Here is a 21097-nt window from a genome sequence, read left to right on the forward strand (position 1 = left end):
AATGAGCTGCTGAGATGGAAGCACAACTGCAGGGTGCTGATCAGCTTTACAGTTTGAACTGGCTCCAGTTCAGTAGTGAAAGAGCTGACAAATGTTGCCACCAAAGCATTGGGTTTGCCTTCTTTCTGTTTGTTTGATGGTGTTTTTCCTGCCCCATCTGTAGTTAATAGCATCCTTAACCTGCTGCTTCTACAGCTGATTTCAGCACAATGGTTTCTCATCCAATGTCATATAATTTGCTTGCAAACTGATTGTCTTTGAATGATGGGTCAGTTTATTGACAGAGAAATCAAGAATGTTGCTGTAGCACCTCACGGTGTAGTTCAGTGGAAGACATCTTGGGACAGTGGACACGAATCAATGAACACCATGAAAAAAATCTATTTTCTCACTGTTCACCAAGAAGATTAAGAGTAGCTTCTCCAGCAGTTTGAGCCTCCAACTGTTGCCTGTCAAAATACAGTTTGTTTTCACTGTCAGGCTCTCAAGCACATTGAAATTTAGCACTCTTGCTGTAGCTCCTGCAAGCTTGCTCTCTGTTTCTACTTACATAATATTCTTTGCTGGTTTTTATAACACAGTCATAGTATGGCTTGATTTGGTTTGGAAAGGATATTAAAGATTACCTAGTTACAGCCCTTTTGCCTTAAGCAATGATACCTTTAACTAGACCAGGTTATTCAGAGCCTCATCCAACTTGTCCTGTATGTAAGTGAACTATTGCTGTCTCCATTTAAGAAAAGATACATGTTTGTAGAATACAAATGTTTGTCTTCCTAGAGTCATATTTTTGTACTACAGTAATAAGAATTATTTTTCAAACTTGACTTTTGACAGAATTGTAAAAAAGTATTAGGCCTTGCTTTATAGCGACACAATTATTTTTCTAAATCCCAAGAAGAAATTGTTGGTAAAGAAAATGCATTTTCTACCATTAGAGACCTACTGAACTAGGTATTTTCTTCTGAAACATATTTCTAATTTTTACTTAACAATTTTTAATTAGTTTACATTAATTTGAGACCTGGGTTAATTAAAATTAGATTCCTTTAAAACAGGTAATTGAATTTTCATCTGAAATATATTAAATTGGCATTTAGGTGCAAAATCTTAATTGTTTTGACCATTTCTGTGGGTCAGGGTCTCAAGGGAGGTATCAGCTCTCTGCAGCTCCCTTTGCTTCACCTCTCTGGCACTGCTCAGGGGTATTATTCCTAAGCAGTGAGCCCTGTGCTTGTCTTCTGCTTCTGAAACAAGGAAAACCTGTAGCCCAGCACAGCCCCTTTACACAACACTAGCTCTCCTCTTATGACAGTTCTGTGATCTGGTGTTCTGCTCTGAACAAAGCCTGCTTTGGGAACTTTCATACACTGGAAGAAATTATAGTCTGCAGAAATCCAAGGGGCTCAAAGTGTTAAAAAATAATTCTTAAATCTTGCATGTACAATTTCAATTGAATTAATAATCATTCAGACTTGCTTCTCATTGAGAAGCATTTTTGTGCTTCTGGTGCTGTTACTGTATCCTTTTGTCTTTTAATGATATACACAAAAGATTACTTTACATTAGTATGCTTCTGAACAACACCTAATATAGGTGTGTAGGCATGTGTGTTCACCATTTGAAAATTCTTATTATTTTACATAATATTAATGCACCAGGCCCACCCTCCCTTTTCTCTGCAGAGAGTGGAATGCCTGTTTTCATAACAAAAAGCCTTGTGAGTATTTACTGTGTTAGCCTGGCCAGGGTAGCTCATACAGACCATTGACCGTAATCCTCTGATGAACAATCTCAAATGTGAGTATGTATGAAAAGGCAGATGGTACCAAATATTTTTGCAGTTTAACTCCAACATGCAAACTCTCACTATCATGGGCTGGGGTGTGAACCTCTACTTTGTCATCCTTGCAGGTGGAACACGAACAGAAATTTAAGTGAGACATAACAGGAAGGATGGGTACTTGTGACTAACACTTGCCATTCATCATGCTTTAAGGATCTTATCTTTCACTTTTTGTCTTTGTATCCCATCTTGTTGAAGAAAACCAATCACTAGCACTTGGGTCCAAGTTCAAGATTTTGGTAGTCCTTTATTTCTTTGTGATGACAAAACCAGCTTACTGCCCTGTTTTACAGTAATGCAGTTCATAGAGGCATGATGATAGACAGGGAACAGTGCAGATTCCTCCTCTGACCCTATTGCTGAATTGTTGTATAATGCTCCCATCAGCTGTACTGCAGGTGCTGGGGAAAACACATCACAATGTGTGTGAGGCACATGAGGAATGTGCACTGCAGAAAAGCCTGACTCCCTTTTATTGAACTGTAGGGTGTTTGTAAGTGTGGGCAGTGCAGGAAAGCTGAGTCAGCCAGATCTGGATTTGCAGCATTATTGAGGACACAGTAACTTCATTTGGAGTTGTGGGCGTTTAATAACTTTGAAAATAGAACTGCATTAAATGCTATTTGAGGTGTGAGGCACTTATGGCTGCTGAAAGAAAACCTGAAGAAATTACATTTTGTATCTAGAGATGAGGAGGAAAAATTGCCTTCTCTGTCTTCTTTGAAAGTCTGTTTTTCATCAGTGTGTCAGAATGCTCACTCTGAGCACAATTCAGTTTGCCTGTGAGAGAGATGGGAGGGTGTTTAAGTGATATTGGATAAAATGCTGCAGGTCACTGGGTGTTAAGAGGGGTTGGATACTGAATCAAGTAACTGAAGCCTAAGGAGAGGCCCACCTTCCGCTTCTATTTTGGTTGTGTTCAAAATCTCCCAACAAAGGGTTCCAGTGGCTAATGTAACATAACCTGAGGTGTCATTTAATTATTCTTAACAGTGGGCATGCAGTTGTTGTGGTCACTCTCATCTTTAGTGACAGGACAGGTATTAATCACTGCTGCTCATATTGGCTGTACTGGCTTAAGCTGAGTCTCCATGTTTTTGTTCTTATGCAGTTTGCTTTAGGGAATAGGTGGAATACTACCTGTACAGGAGTGTCTTGCATCCCCTGTAAAACCCCCTGGCCTGTACTTTGGTTAGGGTATTGTAAATCCTGTTTCTAGCCATCTGTGACTCTCCAGAGAGCAAAAATATGATGGGATTTTGTATGTTTCAGCCTAAACTACTCTAGATAACATCTTGTTGTGACAGGTGTTATCAGAATGGTAAGAGATATCCATTGGCAAGACCTGGACAACCAGCAGTGCCATGGGGCACTGGGCAAGCACATTGTGGTGAAGGCTGACTGTGCTAAGGGTAAACTGTGTAATTAACTGGAAGTATATGTAGGGCTTCTTGATGCACTGTAGTTTGCTGTCAGGCATTTTCCTGAAGCACAGCACGCTTGTTTAGGCCATTGTTAGTGGTTATCAGCCAGTTCTTGATGTGGATAAACCCATGGTGAGAACTAGTCATAGCCAGAAGAGTGACCAGTTATCAGGTACTGCTAGGATCTTGGTGACCAGTTCCTGAAAATGCTCATATTTATTTCCATGTCTTTTTTTGTTTCAATTTTTTTTTTTGCAGAGAGAAATTATCCATAATGCAGTAAATGAGCCATGAGCAACCTCAATTCCTCCCCTCTTTGGCAGGAAGTCAGCAGCCAAGGCTATAAACTAGTGTTTGAACAGTTTGTTCAAATGCTTTGTTTACCTCTCTTCACTCAGTCAGGAGCTTTTGTAACTTGTATGAAGGATCCCTCAGGCTGGGACAGCTGTGGGCCTGAGCGGCTGAGAAGCATTTGTTGAAGATATTTAGGGGGAGATAAATGACAGGAGAAATTACTCAGGTTTTGTGTACATCTTTAGGTTTAGAGGTGCAGAGTGAAACCAGGAGTGACTTCTGACCCAATGGGAGAAACACAGTGCACAGGAAACCATCTGAAGTGAGTGTCTGTCTCTCTTGGGTGGGACAGGCTGTTCTCATCTCACTGTAATGCACTCTGCTGCCTCTGCTTAGTCCCAGGCTTATAGCACTGTGCTGGGCCATGTGAACATGCCCTGTGTTTTTCACAGTCCATCTGTAAGTTTTTCACTGTCTGAAAGGTTTCAGTGACTTTGTTACCTTGCATTTATTCAGTGGGGCTCTAGAGGACAGCTTTGGCTGCTGCTCAGGAGAAAGGCCCCATTTGTCTCAGGGCTTGAATACTATTTACCAATGTTATGTTCTCTAAGTCATGATACTAAACTTTATCCATCACTACTTCTCAGTAATCAATACGAAAAGCATGCACAAACCTAAGCAGAGATGTGTAACTGTCCAACAGAATGAAGAAACAGTTCTGCTGCTTTCTACTCCCACATTAGAAAGTTTGTAGTAAGAGCAAGTCAAAAGTCGATCTGCGAATGGACTAAGAGCCAAAGTCTGAGATGAGTTCCTGATGTATCTTTCCTTTAAGCCAAAGGGACTCAGTCCCCAACCAAATGTCTTTAGCTGTTATTTGTTAGTTTATTACAGTCTTTTTATGTAAGCCATAATGTGCTTCAGTAGGCAGACATGAAGAACACTCCTCAAACCATGAACTTCAGAAAATGCACATCTCAAACTAATTTTACTGTATGCCCCATCATTCTTCTGCTACTGGGAGCAGCAAGCAGTCATTCCATCTCTCATGCCCTGTATCCCTGGTTCAATAAGGCTGTCTCTGTTCTCCTCACCAGCCACCCTTCTGAGCCAACTCTTGCCTTCATTTCCTCCCTACTGTGTTCAAGCTTCTCCCTGTGTTTGATCATCTCTGTGGCCCTTTTCTAGTTTTCCCTCTCTGAGTTGGAATGACCCAAACTATGCACCCTGTTCACTATGTCTGAATAAATGGTTTCAAATGGTGTGACTGTGTCACACTCCTTTTTTAGTGCTTTTTTAGCATTCTGCTGAGATTTGTCTTTGTGACCCCGCTGACAATGGAGCTGGTGATTGCAAGACCTACCCAGGCTTCTTTCCTGATAAAGAGATAATTGCACATTCAGAGGCTGTCACTGTTGTTACATACTTAGAGATAATTTTGTGCCCAGACACATTATTTTGCACTTATCAGTGCAAACATTTTGTCATCTTCTCACTTTATATTATGTGTACCTAAGATGTGAGTCTTAGCTGTCAGCATTAGATGTTATTATTCTGCATAATTTTGTCATGGCATTATTCAGTGCTCTGTCAGGTAGTTTGTGACCAGATTGAACCTCATGAAGTCCCAAAGCACTTCTCTGAATGGGATCCTGCTGGTTAACTGCTGACAAAATGACATTTATTCCCTCTCTCTAGACATGAGAGGAATGTTCCTTCACCCACTGATTGTTTAGCTTGCAGGATTGTACCATTTACCCTTTTGTATCTCATAAACAACTGGTTTCCCTTTTAAGTATGTTGGAAGGCATCAAAAGGATGGATCAGCTTTTTCTTTGGTTAATTTCAAAAACCCTTTCACTGTCAGTGCTTGGAAATGAACCATATGATCCCTGTAAGTATCAATTAGGTTTGCTTTTTTTGTGCACAAAATCTCTCCTAATCTGTGTCATGCACATATTTTTTTACAAATGGACAATTCTGAGACACATCTTGTAATAACAGGCAATATCAACTGACAGTTTTTCATCCCATAGGCAATATGAGCAACACAAGCAAATACAAATGTTTAAAATGGACATTTCTGAGAGTTTAAAATACATATAAATTCTGATAATTATGAAAGTGAGTTTTTAATTGCTCAGACTCTTGAATCATTGATTCAGGGATTGCTGTCTTATGTGGAACTTAGGAGAATTTAATGGAAGATGTGAAGTTAATTTTTTTTCTTATGACATTTTTGTCATAAGAATCTGACTCATACCTCCCTTTAGCTTTTGCTCAATGTTCAACAAAGAGATGGATGTTTTTTATGAGGGACTATAAGCTTTTGATTGTCCTGCTAAGCAGCAGCTGCAAAATCCGATGCAGTTTAGTGTGTGACAAAGCTGAATGTCATGCAGTAACTCATTTGAATAGGAGCCAAGCCAATATTCCTTACTGGGGAAACATGCTCACTAAAATGTTTTTATGGAACTAGGATGTCAGATTCATGATGGAAATTTGGAAATGCCTGTTTTGGGTGCACTGAAAATGAGTAGTTCAGATGAACAAGCTATTTATGCAGACATGTGGTCAATACTGGATACTGGTTTAATCTTCTAGTAATCCAGACATTACCATATGGACAACCTGCACAGATTGATCTGATGAGGCCTCACTGGACAAATGAATATCCTGCATCAGTTAATTTGCTGAGCTTTTATGTTAGCTTTTATCAGGAGAAAAAAAAATGCTTTCCAGCACATAGTTTATTCACAGTGGCATATAAAATGAGACTGATGACAATCGACACAGGTTTAAGGCAGCTTGTTTGACAAGCAGCTCATGATGGTTTGGACAGTTATCTGGAGGGCTTTTTTTCTATACTTCATTGTTTGTAGCCAATGCACAGCCTTTCCAATGTGGAACCACCTTTGCACAACATATCAGAGAATGCACTCAGTTTTCTCTTGAATTTTGCTTTCAGTGATGTACCTGCAGTAATTTTAATACCATAAGGGGTTATTTAGTTTTGTTATCAACCTCTGCTTTCTCAATCTTCTGTCCTGTGAGGAACTGCCATATTCCTCCTCTGTAGTTCTCATTTCCCAGGGCATATACAAAGGCATCCACCGTTGGCACAGTCTTGGCAATTAGGGCAGGGATCTGTCATGAGACACAATATTTATTACTAGGAAAACACCAAAAAGGCCAGTGGGCTGATGTCAGCCTATGTTGTTTCCCTTTACCAAAAAAAGGCCTGTCTCCAATAGTATTAGTTTGCTACTCCCAGACAGGGGAGAAGTAAAAGCAATTTGACTGGTGGGAAGTCCTACTCAGGAAATTATAGCTTCCAGGAGAAAGAGTTTAGGTTGACATTGCCTGAAACAGGGATCATTCAGTTGAGAGTGAATACCAACACTTAGGAGGAGTGAAAGGTGTGCCATGGACATCTTTGGATGGATAAACAGGCTGATGTTGCTAACACATTTAATGTGGGATACTGAACACAGTAATGCATTCAGTGACCTGAAACTGGGCTGATTTTGGGGCACGGAATGAAAGTTGAAAGGTTTGAGATGATATTACTGAGTTCCAGCGGTGGCTATGGAGCCAAGATTCGTAGATGAAAGGGGAAAAGCTTTAGGACCTTAGGAGTGATAAATTACAGCTTCCTTGAGGAGAGAGTGTTAGAAACATGAATGAGGCAACCAGTCTCTTTAAAACTGAAAATCCTCAGCTAGTACCTCACTCCGGGAAAGACACAAAACGTTCCTACATGACACAGAACAGTACAGGTTACACAGCCCTAAATAACTGCTGAAGAAATATACCCCTGACTTCCTAAATTTCTGCTTGATCAAAGCAATAATGCAATGCCTGTTATATCACTGTGCTTAACTGTTTTCACTAAAAATGGTAGACAATCAGAATGCTGTGAGGAAAAGGACTACTTCTTATATCTGTTTTTACCAGTCAATCCAGTAGTGATTAAATTGGCAATGTTGCACAGAGACAGAGAGAGGGGGGTGAGGAGAATGTCACTTTGGGGTTTGGGGTGGCATGGACTTACCATGCGGTATTTTGGTGGAATGAACATCACATTTTCCACTGCTGCATAGGAGCACAGGAGGCAATAGGGACCCCAGCAAATGACCAGTGTTTTCAGTGGCAAACCAGTGTTAAACTGGAAAACAAGAGCAATAGGTTTGTGTTTCACAATCACACACTGCAACAAATGGATGGGAGAGGTGCTGTGGGATTGTGGTTTGTGCTCAGTAGCAGGAGAGGATCAGCCAACAGGATATGGGACAGAACAGTGCAGCAGCACCAAAGCCTTGATCCTGGGCGTGGGTGGGGAATGACAGAGGTGGCAAAACACCTTATGGTAGATCAGATAAATCTGTGTGTGTGCTGGATATAGAAGCCATGGCCAGTAACTTCTGAGGGGAGAGAGCAATTGAAAATGTAAGTGAAATTGAAGCTATTGAAAATTAAGTGAAAATTTAAGTGAAAATTTAAAAACAGATTAAAAGGAATTATATTTCGCTGACTTTCTAGATGGTCTTGCAGACAAACTATATGAAGCCACTGCTATGCTGGTGCAACAAATGGATGCAGTAGCTGTGTTGTAGTAGGAACATATCTCTGTCCTTTATGCTAGGACCTATCCATGGTGTCCATGGCCAGCTGTTCCCCAACATGTTATAAATATTAATGATTAAGGAAGTGATGATTTCATCCTTAAATTTCCTGCATTGTAACTTGTCTGCACAGCTACAGAGAATTGTGAGAAAGAAATCACATGCTAGTGCATATAAACTCACTGGAAAAAAGTAATAGACATAATAATGAATACAGAGATTTATCCAAGAAATACATAGAGGGCACAAGTATTTATTCCAGTCAGCTACAAACAAGTCTGCCTGACTGTCTCTGTCAATATAACATTTCTCTTGGGATCTGACTGTCTTTACTGAGTGCAGGGGTTGGGCTGTGCCCCCAGTCATGCATAGTGCCCCAGCCTGCACCTCAACAAACAACTCATATAATCACCACATTAGATTCCCATAAACCTGCCACACTGGAGCAATTCCTTTGTTTCCAGCTCATAAAGGTTTCTGACTTTCCTCAGCCAAGTGTTAATACAATGTGTATGGGAAGGCCCTTCTCCCCCCATGGGGTGCCTGCATGTTTTTTTGTAGAACTGTAGTTCTGTCTGAGTTTCTCAGCCATAAGCAAAGACCTGTAGCAAAGCAGGAAATAACAATCCTTCCTTAGATAAATTTCCCTGGATAAAAATTGATATGCTATTGGTAAATATTCTGTATACTCTGTGTTCGTTTTTTGAGGAGAGTCGGACCAGTGTTGATGGAGGGAAATCTTCAGAAACACTGGTCCAACTTCCCCTTTGATGGGGAACTGTTTACAGCATTAGGCTGGGGCAAATGTGGCCATCTGGTAAAATGCTGATATTTCCAAGGATGGTGTTCCATGAACTTTCTGAATGGCCCCATCCTGTGTTGTACTCCCCTCCTACTCAAGTAGCACTGGGGAGTTAGGACAGAAGGAGCTGAGTCAAAGTCTTTGTGAAAGAAATTGGTTTTATTTCAAGGACTTTGTCTCTACTGAATGCAGCCCTATTTTGTCACAGTGACTGCAGGGGTTCAGGGAGCTTTCTTACCTTAAAGTGCCCAGTTTTCCTGAACTTTTGGTGTATGGACTGATAGGCCGTCAGCATGATGAAGCCTGGGATCATGAAATTGAAAGTGGACAGAGCAAAAAGGAATGTGACATAGTTTCTGGAAAAGGTGAGGAGAGAAGAAAAAAAGAGGGTGTTAATTCAAGTCTAGTACATCTGTGTAAACTTGCTGTAAGTATTTACCAGATTGTAATTTAAAAATTGCTAAAACCACTTCTGTCAACGTGCTTCAGGTGCAGCATTTGCTGAAAGCCAGTTGAGCTGTGCTATTGTGTGTGGGATGGATAGTCTTGTAGAAAATCACAACAGGTATTTGTATTCTAAACCCAAACACCACTACTCAGACATCTGTGCTGGCCCACATAAAGCCAAAAGCTTTATGAAAATATTATTAAACTATTATGAAAATATTATGAAACTATTCTGAAAGAGTTTCAAGCCCTAAACCCAGAAAAGATGCAGCATATAGATGAGTGAGGGAGTGGCAGAAAGCTGAGCACCAGGCTCTCCCACAGAGGAAGCTGTTCCATGTGCCACCAGGCAGCCTGGGGTGGTGCCTGCCCTGTCCCAGCTGCTGGGGAGGGACATCTGCCCCAGGAACAGTGCTGGGCACAGCTGGGCGGGCTTGTGTGCCACCAAGGCCATCCTAGGGGATGGCAGCCTCCACTCTGCTCCTGTGGGAGCTGGCCCTGGCCCTCACCTGTCCCCTTTGCTGTAGTCCAGGGTGCAGCAGGTTCGGAGGGGTTCGTAGTCGTATTCTCCCCAGCCCAGTAAGGGCATCACAGACCAGAAGGCAGCAAAGAGCCATGCAAACACCATCATGGAGGCAGCTGTGCTCCACTGCAGCCTGCTCCCTGTGGGAAGAGGAAAGGGGGTCTCCATGCCCCGAACAAAACCACTGGAAACAGCTGTCAGGCCCTTGGGCCTCAGGCAGAAACAAGCAGTTGTTTGTACTTTGTATCCTGAAGCTGACCTGAGTCTGGAGGAATCAGTCTTCCATGAAATATGAAGGAAGCTTTTAGGAAACAGCAAACTGTACTTCCCTTTTTTTATGTCTTACTTAGACAAATGCTGTGTTGCTGCTCAGCTTTGTACCACAGCGGAGATACAGCTGCTGTTACAAACATTACATTCTTGTGTTTTGTAATGTGTTTAAAGACACAGATGAGGCAGCAAACACAATGAACGGGGTGATGCAATAAACAGTGTTTGAAGAAAGAGAGCCCATTGCAGAGTGTGGGTCAGGTCAGAAATGTGACTGCACTCACTCCCCAGCCCCTGCCTTCCTTCCTGCCAGGCCAGGAGGGTGTGGATATGTCATATACCCTGTTCTAAAGTTACTGGTCATCACAACCTGAGAACAGAGCTTATTCTAAAAATACTACTGGACAGGTAATTTTGCCCTTAAGATCATCACTTAGCCTATAACAGGAAATGTGAAGCTCAGCATTAGTAATTTTTTTCTAATTTTATAATAAAGCATTCCCTTGTGCCTGTCTCATCTGGTTCCACCAAATACTATTGGAATGTAATGGAAGATTGGAAACTTAAGACACAGGAAGTATTTCTTCATGGAGAAGGCAGGCAAGGCTTCCTTGCTGCTGCAAGATATTGTGCTAGCCTCACTGCTTGCATGTAAAAAGGTCTGGATAATTTTGTTACTGAGGCCAGTGTCTGTCATCATGCCCATGCTGAGCAGCCCATGACGCCAGCAGCACCAGCAAGGAGAACAGTGACTTTCCCCAGCACTCCTTTCTAATCCAATCTCCCATTAGGGACAAGTAATGATGTAATTTTCACTGAGGTTAGCAAGCAATCTTTTTGTGTGCCCTTGGACAGCAGCATCATGACAGCAGGCAGGAAGATTCAGGCCAATTCTGATCTGTCCCTCAGAGGTGAAGGACTGGGGATGAGGTGCATTTATTTTTAGACCTGGTGAAATCAGCTGCTGGTTGACCCTTCAGAAAATATTTACACACACATCAGAAGTAGTGAAAATTGTATGAATGTAAAATTAAACAAGCTTGAGATTATTTTAGTTTTACTCAGAAAAACACTTTCAGCACAAGAACAGTAAAAGAATCGTTCTGTCCTCACATGGCAAAAATGTCCTCCTCTGAGAAGGCTGAAAGCAAGAGCACAAGTTGAGAGCAGTTCAGTTGTTTTTGTGCACAGCAGGCCATTGCTTTACCTTAAATGCCTTTTCTTGGCCTGATAAAATTTAATGTAATAGCTGTGTAGGTCCTAATTCAATTAAATACATGTGCATGGGGTTCAGCATATGCTTACAGATATAATTCTTAATTAGGGCCCTTTGCTGGCAGTTTGGTCCTATTAACTCAAATCACTCTTGTGCTTTGGTTTTCTCTCTTTGAAAAGCAAAAGGGAAGCCTCTCTTTTCCACACAGTGAAATAATACAGGGAATTTAAAACGATTTCTCTAATTGCTTTGAAACAGAAAGACTGCTCTCTCATCATTTAAAGATTACTAAAATTGTGATGCCAAAAGATGAACTTTTAGCAAGTGCTAGACAGATCCTTTTGATCATGAAAGCCAGTTTTTAGTGATGTAATCATAACTGTATCTCAGGGTTTAGTTTTTGGAAACATTTATGAATGTATTTTTGTACGGTTTATGATTTTTTCAAACATTTAGCTGATTTTCACAGACTAAAAATTCATCTCTGACGCTGGGCTACCTTTCAGCTAGATTTCAGTCTGCTGTTCAAAAGGAGTGTCTGAAATAAAAGGTCAACAGGATTTTCTATAGTGAAGGGGAAAAATAGTCCCTTTTTCTCATTCTTACAAATGGTTAAGTTATAATAGCTGTATAATATTAAGTTATGATATATTTCAGGACAGTATATGGCTTATACCAAACTTGATGGCATGCATAATTTAAAATTAGCTAAGTTTGCAAAAGACAGAAATATCTGAAAATCTGCTAAGGAAAAATATATATCAGTCATAAATTAAATAGGTGTTAGCACCTACTTCATCTGCAGTGCAAAAAGTCACTGGTGCTCACAAATATTCAATTTTTGTAGGAATAAGAAAGCTGTAATGTGTAATAGCTTATTTTGTGCATATCATTTTAAAAAGCTCTTTAAAATAACCTAATTAAGGGTTATTTTTTATTAATTAAGGGATTTTTTACTCCACTTTTAAAAAAAAGTTATTTTGCTGTGGTTCACCATTATCTTAGACTGTCTTGGTAAATGCCTCCTGCTTCAGTGAAAAACACAAGATGTGTAAAAACATCAACATTTTATCAGGGAAAACTGATAGAGGTGCAAAGCTAGATGAAGGGAATGCAATCAGTGTGACAGGAATCTAGGACTTACTCCTAATTCGACAGAGCTGACAGCTGCAATTTTAGCAAATGGTAGTTTGGTAATCTTTGAATACTGATATAACAACCCAGGTTAGCTTGGTTGTTAAGGATTAGATAAAAGTCACTGTAATTCTACTTTTAGAAATTGAATGCTGCTGTGAAATCCCTGCTGGTTTTGTCTTCTCTTTTATAGTATTGATAGAAGTACTGATATAAATCACTTCAGATTTTCTGTTTGCCCCTAGTTCTTAAATGCAAGTTAAAAATCTATTTTTTTTTCTTTCCTTTTAAATCTATAACTTTATGCAGTGCTTATGAACGGACCAGGATCCTTTCCCTTTTCCCAAACTCCTAATGGCAGTGTGAGTGGAGTGTGAATGGCCAGAGAGGAACTGACAATGTCTGCCTTGATCTAAACTGTCACCTTCTGTCCTGAATACCTGGCTGCTGAGAGACAGCTTCCTCAGAATCTGCCCTTTTCTTCTTCACTGTCAGGCACTAACATATAACTACTTCTGTTTTCTCCTTTTCCCCCTAATGATCAAATTTTAAAATCTTTTTTTCCCATCTTGCTAGGGATTGACATTGATACCCTTCAGACTCCCCTGTTATCTCTCCTCTTAGTGCATACTTTTGGTTATTTCTCTAGTTCTCTTCTCTTTGCTGTGAAAGTAGCATCTCATAGACCCCAGAGCCACACTTAGGGGATGAAAAGAGAGTTGCCCAGTGTGCTTGCCAGAATTAAAAAAAAAAAAAAACAAGAGAGGGAAGAGTAAAATATCCTGACCTTCTCTGTCACATGGGTTGATGATACTATTTTCTTCCATATGCCAAGCAACATCAACCTGATTTCTGGTGAGTGACTTGTCTAGTTATCAGTACACTTTAAAGGTAGTGCTTTGTCACTTAAGGCTGTGCTGACTTCCAAATCTAAAAACCTGGTCAATTTTCAGAATGTTGGTGAACAAATTTGTGATATTAGCATCCAGAATGGTTGTAAAGTCCCACGTTATCCTATCATCATAGTAATCTCTTACATTCTCATCAGCTCTTTCTTCCCAGAAATAGGGATAGTAAATAATCAAGCTGAGGAATGCCACAATGGAGGTTTTCTTGGGAAACTGTTAGGACGTAACAAAAAACTGGGGATTATGTAGTTGAGCTTGGAAGGAGTATCAGATCCTGGGGAATGAAGATAAAAGGCTGATAGCTTTGTATTTTGGGTAAAGGTATTTTGTACCTGCTGTACAGGCATGCAACTCACACCAGTGTCAACAGGGGTTTAATGTATGGATTGAGAACACAGTATAGCCTGTGGGCTTGGTGTAGCACATCTATGAAATATGACTTAATCTTCCTTGCAATCAGCATGTGAAGAATTGAACTAGAAAGGGCTGGTTTTACTGGAATAACCACAGGGCATGAGCACCTTCTGGGTTTTCAGTTTTGTTTTGTTGTTCAAAATGTTTGCTTTAGGAGCCATGTTTGCCCATCAGTAAGTAACAATTTGAGCAAAGTAAAGAAGTTTGTCCCCTTAGGGTCCTTCTGTCCTCTTAATGTAGTGTATGTTCTGGACTGGAGGAGTGCATGACACAAAAGCATTAAAGTCAATGTGGCAGAGAGTAAAATGTCTTTCCCAGAGATGCTTATTTTCAGGCTCTCTCTTGTGAAATACAGATGCTCCTCTTCCAGCTCCAAATGCATTTCAGTGTCTAAGGGGTGTTAGTATGGATTTAGCTCACAGCCTGCATTATTTGGGGCCTTTGTCTAGACATGAAAAAATACATTTCTTTGCCTGAGCTGGATTCCTGCAAAAATTGAAGAACAAAAATTTGGCAGCCTTTCCTCAACAGGATCATATTTCCTGTGTGCTTTTTGGGTGTATTTTGCCATTTGCTGCTGGACTCATGTGGTGGCTCTGTGGGTAAAAAAGTCTCAGCATCCCAATGCCTGCATATTGCACAAAGGGGCTGCTGAGCTCTGTCTGCCCAGTCATGCCTCTGCATGGGCTCTCTTCCAGCCTCTGTCTGCAGAGGCAACTCTCTGCTTACACCAAATTTATCTGTCATTAGCAAACTCTGCATGGACATGATGATCTCTTTGGTACACAGAAGGGTGTTGGATGAAAGCCCAAGATGAATAGATTTTTCTTCAATATGAGGAATTGGATTTTATTTGGGATTTTGTTTTAAAGTTTACTTATGGATTTAAAGAAAGCATGGCAAGAGGGTCACAAATTGGATGTGATCAGGACAAGGAAATATCTCCTGAAGGTGGCTGATAATTTCCCCTGTAGAGGAAGGCTTCCTTTGGAGATGCTGTTTGTATTTGCTGTATCTAGTGTGTAAGAAAAACAAACATATATAAGATACACAAATGATAAGTATGTGCTTGCTTTGATTCTCAGAAACCTGAGCCAGCTGCCTTTTGCAGAATGTGGGGAAGGTTGTGAGGGGAACTGCAGCCCTTACTTGTGCAGTAGTGATGGTATCGGTCCCAGGCGACGGCTGCGCTGGAGCTAATGCTGGCCAGGGCTGTCAGGAAGCCATGGAACCCATGGATTTGACAGCCATCAGAGCCATAGGGCCAGTATCTGTCAACAAACAAGGAATATGTTAAGAAAATTATAGAGAAAGGTTATCCTATGTTTGGAAATTGCATTAACAGAGAGGGTAAAATGATACCCTGTGCTCCTCCTGTCTGAGAAACACTGTGAAAAATGTTACTGTGCTTGCTTTTAGGCATTTGCCAGCATTTTTCCTGCTGTGGTGTCTCTTACAGTACAACAGCTATTTGTACTTTTAATACTGAGAAGAAAATATAACCCTGCATCTGTGTATTGAAAAGTTGGGGTTTTTAAATTTGAAATCTGCGTTTCATCCAATTATCCAGATCTTCAAGATTTGCCTCCTTGTGAGGAGCCAATTTGTCAATGTGTGCAAGTCAGTGCAACGCAACAAACGGATAAAGACTTGCAGACAAATTTAGGGTCAATCTAGTGGTTTAGTGAAATGATACTTTGGTATTATAACTTCTATAACCACTGGTAAAGCTGTCTGGCTAAATGTCTTCTCTAGTCAGTGTTATAATCTGTCAGTGAGGATATGCAGTAAAATCTGCTTTGCTACTTGCCCAGAACCATGTAGGTTTTGTTTCATTGTTTTGGATTGAGGGAATGAGAAGTTTGGCTATGACTTATGGTAGAAAGAGAGCCATTTAAATAGTTAGACCTCTTAGAACTTAAGCTGTTAATTTTCATGTGGTTCTCCCGAGCATGCTTTGGGAAAACCTTTGTGCCATACCTGAGGAAGCTGGAGAAGGCAGCGATGAAGGCGTTGATGCAAATCCCGCAGTCGGCCAGGGCGATGCTGAGAACCAGCAGATTGCTGGGCGTTCGCAGCTCTTTGATTTTTCGGAAAGAAATGATTGTCAAGCCATTCAGACAGAAACCAAGCAGGGCTGAAAGACAGAATTGTTTGGTGTGATTCAAGTGGAAATTGAAAATAACTACAATGATACTGCTGTTTTCTTTGGTGAGAGAGCAATAATTACAGTGGAATCTTATGCACAGGGAATAGATCTGTAGTGGTCAGTCTGCACGCAAGTTACAAAGGCTTTCAGAAGAGAAGTTAGAGGTGACAGCTCAAGCCAGTGCTTCAGACTTCTTCATTCATGTGGAGCAGAAGCAGTTTGATCTTATTTGTAATTCTGCCTTTTGTTATAGTAAGAGAAACTGGATTGTCAGGCTCCATGCAGGGACACATGGTTCAGGGCTCAGAGCAAGTGAGATGCAGAGGAGGCAGTTTCAAGAGAGCTGACATCCAGCACATGCTGTTGCTGTACACATGTCCAGGCCCAACTTTGGTAGAAAAATGGTTTGTATTTAATATCCATTGTAACATTCCTTTTTGGTTAAGCACAGAAATCCCTCAGCCATGTTTCAGTCAGCCTGCCTCTCTTTGGGCTTTTGTCTCAGAGTAGCCTACACAGTGCTTGAATTACACCAGCTCAATCTTATTACTGTCCCTCGTCAAGAGACTATACATGGAAAGGAATAATCTAATTATGAGGAGCAGTCACTGATAGATTTAAAAAAATAAGTTTATGTTGTTCCTCAGAGAGGGATCCAAGCAACCCGAGCCATTCACCCAGCACAGAGCTGTGCCACTCTGAAGCCCATCTGGTTTAAACTCAAGCTTTGTCCTTTAATGCCCTTTTGAAGGCGACCTGAATTAGTTTAGCTCTGATGAGGATCTGACTCAACGTCCAGTCTCTAAGTCTCAGTTAGATGAGAGGTACTGTGTCTTTGTGTTCTTCTTGGAAAAAGAAATGCTGTAGCACAGAAAAAATTCATATCCCCTAATTCTGTAAAGTAGTGCAGTTACTTATGCTTATTGTCTTAATTCTGCAGTTACATAAGATGGATGATTTTTTTCTAGTCAGAAATCCTGCTTCTACCTTAATTGCATTAATGGCTGATGGCATAACCATAGTAACAGCTGATGTGTGTCTATCATTGCACAATATATAACAAAATATTTCCAGGAGAAATATTTGGAGCTATTTGAGATCTGCTGTTTTTATTTCCTCCCTGCCAGATTACCTCCCACCCACAGGGTAAAACTGCTGTTAACTCTCTCAAATGCAGAGAAGCCTTTAGGAGAGATGTGTTCTGAGCATATTTGGAATAGAGCTGAAGAGTTATTACTATATCAGATTTTTTTTCTATCTTTTCCCTCTTTTTGGAAGCCTCAGGCTTTACCAGATTCTGCTTTCTTGAAGGTCAGCATGAGTGTACAAATAGAGAACTTACTAATTTTTTTAAGAAAGCGTTGAGTTTTCATTTTTAAATCAGCAAATATGTTCACTTAATAAAGTGAATGCAACTCTTCACCACAACCTTTCTTTGCAAGCTGCACGTAGAAGCTGCCATAAGGAAGGGAGAAGTCTTCATCACCTTTGTCTCAGAGTGTTTCAGAAAGTAAATTGTTCCTTGATTGTTTAGCTTGGTCTTCTAACCTAGATGACAATAACAAAGTTTTACTGCCAATCTACTGGGCACATTCTGCCTAAAACCCCATGGGAAATACTTATGCTTAGTAAACCATAAATGTGTTAAACTACACCTAGTTTTGACTGAAGGTTGCCATGGGGCTCTTTGCTGGAACTTCCCCAGCTGCAGGACCCTGGAAGGCTGCAGCCCCCAGCACGGGTCAGGGCTGGCAGGGCTGTGGTGCCATGAGCAGGTCCCCAGCAGGACCCAGCTCTGCCAGGCCCCAGCAGTGTCCCTGTCCTCCTGCTGCTTCCCCTCTCAGGATGGGAGTGCAGGTGCTGCCAGGCTGTGCACATGGCTCGGGGACTGTGGGCCAGGCTTAGCCCTGTTTAGGCAGCAGCCTGCCCCTGGGCAAGAGGGAGAAGCTTTTCCCCCTCTCTTCCAAGGAAGTGTCTGACAGAATTTCCAGCTTTCCTTTGCAGCCAGCTATGACCTTAGGTGCAAGGCAAAGGTGAGCACCCGTGCTCCATGTTCATGGGGTGAGCTAACGAGCGTTTATCCCACTCTGAGGGTGCTCACAGCTTCTCCTCCTCTGCTGTTGGGCCCCACAATTCCCACATCCCCCTCTGATCAGCACTATGCAGAAATGGGATCCCAGGCCCTGGGACTGACACCGACATTATCCTAGCTATGAGCCTGTGCTAGCTGCCAGGTAGATATAAATTCACAGTTTTGTTGCAGTCTCTCAATAAGGGGAATATGCCTTAAGAAAAGATCACACTGGCTAAATTAAATTGATACGGTTTATTACTTTTACCCAGCAGCCATTAATTGCAGTGCTACCAATGCAGTCTGCATGTATGCTAACAGTTTACAGGTTTTTTTGGAGCTATCATGTTTGATTGTAAAACAGCCATCACAACCCACAAAACAAGCAGTCCAATTTTATTGAGAGATTATCAGTCATTTCAACTTCTTTCCCCAGAGGAAGTTAAAATTGTCTTTAAAAGTCAACAACAAAATATTACATCCCAAATTCCTGAGAAGAGAGCTGAGTAGCAAGTACTTCACTGCCACAGCTATGCATAGAGTGCAGATCTTCACAGCAAAGAACTTGCAGCTCTTCCTGATTTACTCACCAGAAGTCCTGGTGATGTAGCCACAGTAACTAGAGTCAGCATACCACAAATGCTGTTGTTCATTTCAATTTTCCTTCCCCCCTCTTACCAGAAATAATAGGAGGGAAAAAAAAATCTTCTTGATGCTGAGGCCCCACACCAAACTTACCTTCTACCAGCAGGGCAGTACCAATGGCAACTGGTGATATAGCCACAGTAACCAGGGTCAGCATACCACAAATGCTGCTGTTCACTTCAATTTTCCTTCCCCCCTCTTACTAGAAATAATAGGAGGGAAAAAAAAAGTCTTCTTGATGCCGAGGCCCCACACCAAACTTACCTTCTACCAGCAGGGCAGTACCAATGGCAAACACTTCTATTTCAGTGAAGCCTTCAGGGAGAGGGTGTGCAGTGACCATTCTTATGGTAAATATGCCAAAAGATTTAACCTCTGCCCTCTGTTATAGCTGTGGGGCTGCCTTTTCTCTGGATCTCTCTACTTCAGTAGCCCAAGGCTTCTTAAAGGAGCAGCTCACGTGCAAACACATGCTGTTATTATATAAAAGCTTTGGGGTTTTTACTCCCACCACTACAATCCCTGCAGGAATGTTATTAATGATGGGACTAGCATCAACCCGCACTCCCCCTTCCCCTGCAAATCGTATTTCAGACACCAGCAAAATGAAAGCATTCATGGCAATTACAACAAGTTCTTTGTAGACACAAGATTAAGAAACCTGTCCAGTTAATTTTGCAACACTGGAAAAGAATTAAATGTTGTGGAACAAAGGAAACATGTAATTGGGGAGTGACCTGAAAAACAAAGGGGCACTCATTGAGTTGATAATTAGAGGAAAAGTATGAACCAATAATTTCTGCAGCTTGTAGATCTTCCCCTCACCCATTTTTTTAGAAACTGGCCAATATATTTTTCTGGCAATGACTGTTCTCTATATTAACATATTTCCTTTTTGTAACTGAGGCTTAAATTAATATGCACAGTGGCACAGCTTGATTAAAGACAAACACAAATTACTGATTTGGGGCCCTAAACATACAAGGACATGAGTGAGTTGCTCAGTGGTGAGCACCCACAGGAATCATCTTACTGTTCTTTTGGAGATGTTTGGGGACAGGAGACTGGGTGCACAGTGGCTCTGGAGTATGTGCAGCCTGCAGCTTGTCCAACCTCCAGGTCATTGCTTTAACAAGATGCCACTAGCATGATAGTTGCTTCTTTGATATGTAACTTTCTTCATCCTGATGATCCTACTACAAAATGTGAGCAGAAAGGGATATGAGCACAGGGGATATGAGCTTCCACCAGCTCAGGCCCCACACTGTGCTGACCTGGCTCCCTGTTGATTGAGGTCTCAGGCAGAGTGAATTCACTCCAGATGCCACCAGAGCTTGCTCAGCTCTCCTGACTATATGGTGAAGTGTACATTTCAGGGGTGCATTTACAATCAGGGGTGTTGGTTGAAGATGGTGGATTTTTTGCAGTTTTCCTGAAATCTGTGCTTAAAGGCTGTGATGCCCAGGAGAACTGATTAGAGCTTCAAGGCTGCTGTGAAACCATCTTGCTGAGTTTTTTTGATCTCTGGTATTCAATTTACAGCTCTTTTTGATGCAGGTAATTGCCTTGATGGATATGCTCTTAGATTTTAAAGTAGAATTCAGGAGGGTATGATGTTTGTTAGGCTATACAGATATTTGGTTTAAGCTGAGTAAAATTACATTGCACCACATAAATCCATTGTTATGTTTGCCTTTCATTCACCTACATGTCTTGATGACAAAGAAGGTGACAGTCCTGCCTCCCAGCATGGCAAATGAATGACATAAACCTGTGTTTTAATAGTGATCCATTGTATGTTCTTGCAAAAAAATTAGTGCTAGATCTTGTAAATGTGCTGTAAGTCTTCCTAGTGTGATAGTTCTGAAAATGGATGGCTCATTGTAATGCTTGTCAACATAAACCTGCACAGCTCTTCTAGACGGGGATAAAGGACACAGATATTTGAACTGCCCTCCTGAGGCCTGTCAGGTACTTTTGGTTGCCTGCCACTGTACTTCACCTTCACTCCCAGGCAAATCTCCCAGATGTGTTACACTGCTGGTAGTTTTTGTGGAGTGTATTAAAGTCTGTGGGGCAAACTTTGCTCATTCCAATACTATTTCTTCCATGAAAGCAGGCTACTACCCCAGTCCCCCTGGATTTCAGAGACCTTTATTAGAATGATTATTTTTAACTTGTTGACTGCTTTTCTTTAAGTATCTTAACAATTTCCATGTCTAAGTCTCATTTAATTTATCAGTGCAGAGTCTAATTACACAAGTCAGTCATAGGCAAACTTTCCAGTGGCAGTTCAGCATCTGACTCAAGTGAAATTCATGTAAACAGA

General features: G+C 41.2%; 1 protein-coding gene across 2 annotated transcripts; it reads right to left on the reverse strand.

Annotated features, from left to right (window-relative positions):
- Positions 1 to 6372: 6372 nt before the first annotated feature.
- RGR (retinal G protein coupled receptor) lies at positions 6373 to 19206 on the reverse strand. 2 transcript variants are annotated; one of them, XM_041474838.1, is made up of 7 exons: positions 19033 to 19206; positions 15884 to 16040; positions 15053 to 15174; positions 9948 to 10101; positions 9230 to 9347; positions 7619 to 7732; positions 6373 to 6711 (listed from the first exon to the last, which is right to left on the reverse strand). In XM_041474838.1, exons 1-7 carry the CDS (start codon positions 19109 to 19111, stop codon positions 6568 to 6570), a joined length of 888 nt encoding a protein of 295 aa, XP_041330772.1. In that variant the 5' UTR covers positions 19112 to 19206; the 3' UTR covers positions 6373 to 6567. The 2 variants fall into 2 exon arrangements, with proteins under 2 accessions (XP_041330772.1, XP_041330780.1); XM_041474846.1 differs by lacking the exon at positions 7619 to 7732 and having other exon boundaries at positions 6568 to 6711.
- Positions 19207 to 21097: the final 1891 nt, after the last annotated feature.

The sequence above is a fragment of the Pyrgilauda ruficollis genome, unplaced genomic scaffold, assembly GCF_017590135.1.
Source record: "Pyrgilauda ruficollis isolate IOZ18807 unplaced genomic scaffold, ASM1759013v1 scaffold11, whole genome shotgun sequence".
NCBI classification, from domain to species: Eukaryota; Metazoa; Chordata; class Aves; order Passeriformes; family Passeridae; genus Pyrgilauda; species Pyrgilauda ruficollis.